Source organism: Anneissia japonica, unplaced genomic scaffold (assembly GCF_011630105.1).
Source record: "Anneissia japonica isolate Jap-2015-1 unplaced genomic scaffold, ASM1163010v1 scaffold288301_len52993_cov123, whole genome shotgun sequence".
Lineage (NCBI taxonomy): Eukaryota > Metazoa > Echinodermata > Crinoidea > Comatulida > Comatulidae > Anneissia > Anneissia japonica.
The window spans coordinates 13,401-20,549 of record NW_022719399.1 but is presented as its reverse complement, the minus strand read 5'-3'; the positions used below and the strand labels follow the sequence as shown (position 1 = coordinate 20,549).

General features: G+C 35.2%; 1 protein-coding gene across 1 annotated transcript in view; it reads right to left on the bottom strand.

The window, feature by feature from the left end:
* LOC117110885 overlaps nt 1-7,149 on the bottom strand; it is a 20,460-nt gene that overhangs the window by 9,743 nt on the left and 3,568 nt on the right. Inside the window, exons 3-5 of the mRNA XM_033253715.1 lie at nt 6,211-6,336; nt 726-1,020; nt 316-354 (exon numbers count right to left, since the gene is read on the bottom strand). Coding sequence (XP_033109606.1) covers nt 316-354; nt 726-1,020; nt 6,211-6,336 — 460 coding nt within the window. The remainder of the gene's footprint in view (nt 1-315; nt 355-725; nt 1,021-6,210; nt 6,337-7,149) is intronic.

Genomic DNA, 7,149 nt, shown 5'->3' with positions numbered 1-7,149 from the left:
CCCCCTTAAAAAAAAAAAAAAACTTCCACAAAAAAAAAAAAAAAAAAAAAAAAAAAAATGATCCCTGGTCTCCCTAAATTTCAGTACCTTTTTTCACTTTCTGTTTATGCAACCGTTGTTTAAAAAATCGAATAAATAATGAAATAAGTGACTGGAGATTTGGGAAAAATAATAGCATGAGATTAAATTTTAAACCATTATCCAGCAGTACAGATGACTTTTAAAACCGGTTTGTTGCAACAAAATGTTTGTTTTCAATAAAACCAGCATCATCTTACACCAGATATATATATTTAAAAAAATCCATAAATATACCTGTTGGTATATGTACTACTTGCTGAGACTGTGGACGATCTAGAGAGTAATGGAATAATACATCAAGGTAAAACAACACATTACCTTTGATAACACAAGTTGTTCGTAATTGTTAAACCTTGCTTAATTATGATCATTTCACGTTGGGCCTTCTTTTTTAATATCTATTATTTTCTCTCATAACACAGCTTATAAGGAATAATTTTGCACAGGGTTTTTATATAGAGCAATGCGGTAGGATATTATGTCACTTGTCTCTGTTTAACCATTTGTCAATAGGCAAACGTGTGTTATACTGCAACAATTTAGAGACGTCTTTTTTACTGCTATTAATAGGTTTATTTGGTTGTTTCATTTTTAACCAAATAGATTTACCAAAGCAGACCTCAATGAACATAACTGTACTTTACCTTGCAATTGTGAATTCAATTTACTCAGCTCATTTTTTAAGCGATTATTATCAGTCTGAAGCAAATTGGCCTGCTGTTCAGCAGATTTGTCTTCATGCTGTAGGCTTTCAGATTTTTGCTGAGATTCTTTCAAGTTGGTGCTAAGGGGTGTACACTGCTGCTTGTTATGTTCAAGTTGCTCTGCATCATTTGAAAGACTGTCACATCTCTGATGGGATTCTTTAAGGCTAATTCTATGGCTGAGGTGCAGTTTGGTATGTTCCAACTCCTCTTGTTGTTGGGTCTGGAATTCAGTCTGAAATATGTATGAAATTTTTTTAGCTGATATATCATTTTATATAATTTCTGAAGATTTATAAGTAAGATTTGAAGGGTTTTATATTCATGAAATAGAGAGTAATTGGATGAAGTTACTGTACATCCGACCAACAGAATTTTTCTGGGCATCTAAGACAAAATTTTTTTTTTTTAAAGAGGGCCCTGGATCACCTTACCCTATTGCACCTTTCGAGCATCCTGGATCACCCCTGTTCAGGGCACAGCCAGGGTAAAATTTGAGGGGGTCAAGCTTAGCGAACAAGTAGGCTGAGGCCAGGGAGCTGACTAATTTCTATAAAACCTCTTATGAAAGGTATCAAATGCAGAGAAAAAACTGGACCATATTATGAGAGTCAACGTTAAGGGAGGTATCACTTACGAAAGGTGGTCACACAGGGAGGTTAAACTGTATAACATCAGGGAAGAGTTAATTTACACTTGTCACTGACTACTGTATAATAATACTGTAATAATTTACAGTGCTTTCATTTGCTACCACGATACAAGTAACCAGTGAGTTACTGTGATTGTAAATAAATGTTTTTTATTCCAACTTTAATTATTATTGTACGCACAACATTTAAGAGTTATAGCTGATATGGTGTGCTAGCTGGGTCTGAGGCAAGATCACTCAGTTACTCTGTAAATCATAATACAAATAGTAGAGTCATTTTCATGAGATCCGTGACTAATTTTAGGATACCTTTTTTTCTCGATGGCTTTGGCAAGATGGACCAATTCAGACAAAATATAGCTCCTATATACCTCCCAGATATGGGGGGAAAGTCTCGTTTGGGGACGTTTTTCAAAATTGCCCCCCTGTTGATTTGGACACTTGTATCTCGATAACCACTGATCAGAGAGATTTGATTTTGGTCTCAAATTGTTCACAATATGCATGTTCCTATTTGTTGTAATACAACTTCTTATCACAAAATGGCGGGAAATGCGATTTTTGAAAGTTTGACCTTTGATCTTGTATTGTCATATCTCGGTAACTACTGGTCACAGAGACTCACAATTGATTGCAAATTGTTCAGGAGATTCATGTTTATATTCGTCTTAACGAAAAAAATATTCAAATAGTGACCGGAAATGGTACATTCTGACCTTTGACCTATTGTAGGGTCATTCCATGTCAAATCAACCATATTTTACAAATATGGCCTTAGATTAACAGTTATCCATTCCCTTTTGAAGTTATCTGCACTCAAAGTAGCCGCTTTGTTTAATGATGCAAATTTTTTTGTGATTTTCGAGGTCACCCTGAGTCTATTTGAGTGGGTACATACACTTCATATTACAGATATATTATCTAAGTGTAGTTGTCTCTAGCCACATGCAAGCGCAGGCTGATCAACTCAATTAAAATTGAATGGCATATATTCAAAGTTGGGACCAGATCTATAAAAGTGAAAAACGCCTATGTTTCCCAAACAACGGATCGTCATTTGGACATTTAAAATCTTTTCTTAAATTTACCCCAGTTAATCAGATATATTAGATCTACCTATAAACCAAGTTTCAGCTTTGGTACTCAGCTCCTTCATGGTTAGATACTATGTTGAAAACTACACAATAAAATAATCGGAAATCACTAAAGTTTTTGAGAGTTGGGTCATTCTATGCCAACTCAACAAATGCATTACACCAGGGTCACAGATTTTAAATTTTTTTGGACACTGTCTCAGTGATATAGATATCTATGTGAATTGAAAAACCTGAAATTTTGAGACTCGCCAATTCATTCGTTTTCCTGTAGCGGCAATTAGAGGTTAAGGGGGCGTGGCCTCTCAGCAAATGCATTACAACATTGCAGGTTATGGATTTTTTATTTCTGCACTCTCCGGCCTTGTGAATAGAAAACCTAAAGTTTTGAGACTTAAATTCCCTTTTCGTTTTCTCGTAGCGGCAATTCGACGCAAAGGGGGTGTGCCTCAAATTACCTTTGATTTTCGTATGCTAATATCATCAACAACCCCTTTAACCTTTTGTGGTGTAGGACACCTTTTACTGCTGATTTTAAATTCTTAAAAACATGTTTTTTGAACACATCATCAACAATAATACCCTACTTTTATGTAAATATTTTGTTTTAATTTTCTAAATCTATGTCATAGACCCATTAAATTTTATATGAATTTCAAATTTATTTATCTAAAGTTATTTCTGGTTTATTCTTAATGTGCAACTTCAACCTGGGTAATAAATAACCTCATCAAATTTGTATTGTGTGTGACGGCCCTTATTATTGGTAAGTCACAGCACATGGCAATTGGGGACATCACATCATTTTTTGTGGCCAATATATGGTCAATTATTTTCTGGAAACTTTCTGTTCTGTTTTATGGATATATTCATGTTCGACTCATGAATAGAAACTTCCTAGAATTCGTATTATATTCATATTTATTTTGGGCCACGCCCCCTTAACTTCAAACTGCCACTACAGGAAAATAAATGAATTGGCGAGTCTCAAAATTTCAGGTTCACATAGATATCTATATCACTGAGTCAATGTGGCAAAAAATTTTTAAAAAATCTATGACCCATGGTGTAATGCATTTGTTTGTTTGGCATGGAATGACCCAATTCTTAAAAATGTTTGTGATTTCCTATTATGTTGAAATATGTGTAGTTTTCAACATAGTATCTAGCCATGAGCTAGTTTATAGGTTGATCCAATGTATCTCTGATTAACTGGGGTAAATTTAAGAAAAGATTTTAACTTTCCACAAGACGATCTGTTGTTGAGAAACATTGACGTTTTTCACTTTTATAGATCTGGTCCCAACTTTGAATATATGCCATTCAATTTTAATTGATTTGATCAGCCTGTGCTTGCATGTGGCTAGAGACAACTACACATAGATACTATATCTGTAATATGAGGGGTATATACCCACTCATATAGACGCAGGGTGACCTCGAAAATCACAAAAAAATTTGCATCGTTAAACAAAGCGGCTACTTTGAGTGCAGATAACTTCAAAAGGGAAGGGATAACTGTTAATCTAATATTAAATATTAGATATTTGTAAAATATGGCGAAAAATAAGTTAGAATACCAAGTTTGACCCTGGTAGCTATTACCAATCTCGAGTTTAAGCTTCCAAAGTTGAAGTAAATTGCGTTTGCACATCTTGAAGAACCACGCCCCATATTTTGGAGGAGTCAATATCTCGAAAACTAGATATCCTATGAGGCTAATTTTTTTGTTGTTGGTTTAGCATACAGTGGATCATTTTTATGGAGTTTCATCAAAATCTGAGACCGTCATACAGGAATTTTTTTTTTTTTAAATCTGATTGATTTGACATGGAATGACCCTACAACAGTTCAAAGATCAGAATGTACCATTTCCGATCACTATTTGAATATTTTTTTCATTAAGACGAATATAAACATGAATCTCCTGAACAATTTGCAATCAATTGTGAGTCTCTGTGACCAGTAGTTACCGAGATATGACAATACAAGATCAAAGGTCAAACTTTCAAAAACCGCATTTCCCGCTATTTTTGTATTACAACAAATAGGAACATGCATATTGTGAATAATTTGAGACCAAAATCAAGTCTCTCTGACCAGTGGTTATCGATATACTAGAAATTGCAAATTGCAAGTAAGGTGCTGCGAAGTACAACTGCATATAAATGTTCTTCGTATTTACCGGTATACAAGCCAAGTGAAAATAATGAATAATAAAACTATAACAAATAATGAGACACGACCCATTGTCTATATTAGAACACTTCTCATTGGGTAACAAAGTCGTAATTTTTCATTTTTGTCAAAAAGTGTCTAGGCCTATAGTGTGGTGAATTATGGTTTAGGGTTTTTTTTAATAAAGTTTCAAAAATTTCTATGTATGTCGAAAATGTAGTTGATTACCAAAGGTTACAATTTTTATTTTGAAGACTGCATGGTCTAGAAAGTGTACATTTTTTTTATGGGGCAAGTTTCCAAGGGCGGGTTTTCTGGGCGAGTTGACTGCCAAAGAGTGTTGCCAAAGTGCGAGCCAGCGTGTTATTTGATCACAAGTGCGAGACATATCACAAGTGTGAGCCAGCGAGCCATGACATCACGACAATAGATAGAGATGTTAGCCAGTTGTGCGAGGTATCGGCTGAGATTTGTGGAGTACAATTCAAAAAACAACTATAGGTCTAATAATGAATTATTGTGATGTTAAATAGACAATGTTAGCTATCAAAGAGCGACGTTGTTTTTCATTGGGACCTTCGTCCCTTCAAGGCTATGCCTATACCATCCTAGCTAGTCTAGGCCTAGAGTAGGATAAGGCTAGCGCGACATACGGACGTTGGTACGAGTAGGTTAGTCTACAAACGTCGCCTAAAGTAATTGATTTTACCCGGCAGAACGAAAGAAGGAAATTCCGCTTTTAGGCACTCGTTTTTTGACAATGACCTTTCAGATGTCAAATTGCTGTTAAGAATATGAATTGGCTGCTTCGCAGCAACAAGCATCCAAATCAACAGGCGGCCATTTTGAAAAACGCCCCCAAACGGGACTTTCCCCCAATATCTGGGAGGTATATAGGAGCTATATTTTATCTAAATTGGTCCATCTTGCCAAATCCATCGAGATTAGTGTGATATGCCCATATATGGGGATGATGAATTCATATTACACTCAAGTATGAGCAACTACAGTTATTTGTCACGTAAATTGATAGTGTAGACAAAGCTTAAAAATTCTGTATGTGTTGAGTCAACAAACTTGCATAACTTTTTTTCGAAAAAATGTATTGTCTCCATTTGGGATTTGAACCCAACTCTCTGATAGGACAGAAGGATGGGAGTATTTTTGGTGTGATTATCTTCACTGCCCTACCAGTTATGCTATGAGACCAAGCTGGGTAATTGATTTTCTTATTCTCAATAAGATATTATTAATTTAATTTTATATATAGCTGATGGGGGTGGTTCCCCATAAAGTAAAAACAGGTTAAGGCGAGTTAATATTATTTAATACATTATGAAATACCTGGAGAAATAAACATGATCTTAATAGGACAAATACTATTATTATTAGTTCTAGTCTAGGCCCTGGAGACCTGACAGCTGAAGTGCAGTGTATACACACTGTGAGGAAATCCTCAGCACTCAACTTGCATCTAAGGATTAGACCAACTTCTGTATACCTTTGATTGGAGGGAAGCTACACGTTTGGCTAAACGTTCCTTTGCAGCTCGTTCTTTTTTTAGTTTGATCTTTATTTTGCGATTCTCTATTTTCATTTTGCGATTCCTTGTTTCCAGCCTTTGAACCTACAGTAGAAGCAAAAACCGTTGATATTAAATAAAAAATAATTGATATTTCATAACTGTATAAGATATTGAGATGTAATTACTATTTAGTGCAGTATGTCAAGCCAACACAAAAAAGTGAGCGCCATAATGTTCAAAGTTCAGCACACATGTGGCTACAGTACACCAATATACAGTAGGGGTGGTCATATAAGTGGGATGGAGTGTCAAACTGAATTTTCATTTTTTTTTTTAATTCAATATTTCACACGGAGGCTCCTGACAAGGCACAGCATTATCATCGAGGAGTCTCCAAACTTATCAAACAATTTATCTGCAGCGTGGCAGTGTAAAAGTTCACAATAAAGAAAATCAAATAAAGTATATAATAATAATGATTAACATCAAAGGGGGAAAAAAATTATATACATATTATATATATATATATGATATTGAAGGAAGTTAGCCGTTAACACTGTTGAATAAATAATATAAATGATCAAAGGTACATATACCGTGTTTAATAAGGACATAATGGAACATTTTAGGCTACCCTGTAGTCCTATAAAAAGTCATTGTGTAATAAAATCCCGTCGGAGGCATTATTGCCAGATTTATCTGGCCGAACGCCCTCTGGAGGCGTAGCATTGTGTAATACAATGTTCCCGACGGTTATTTCAACCACCATGAAGCCTTCGTGGTCTAGTGGTTATGACGCTCACCTTGGCAGTCGGAGGCATTTTATTACACAATGACTTTTTATAGGACTTTACTTGTTGAAAAGCTACAGGGTAGCCTACGATTTTCCATCATGTCCTTATTAAACACTGTATA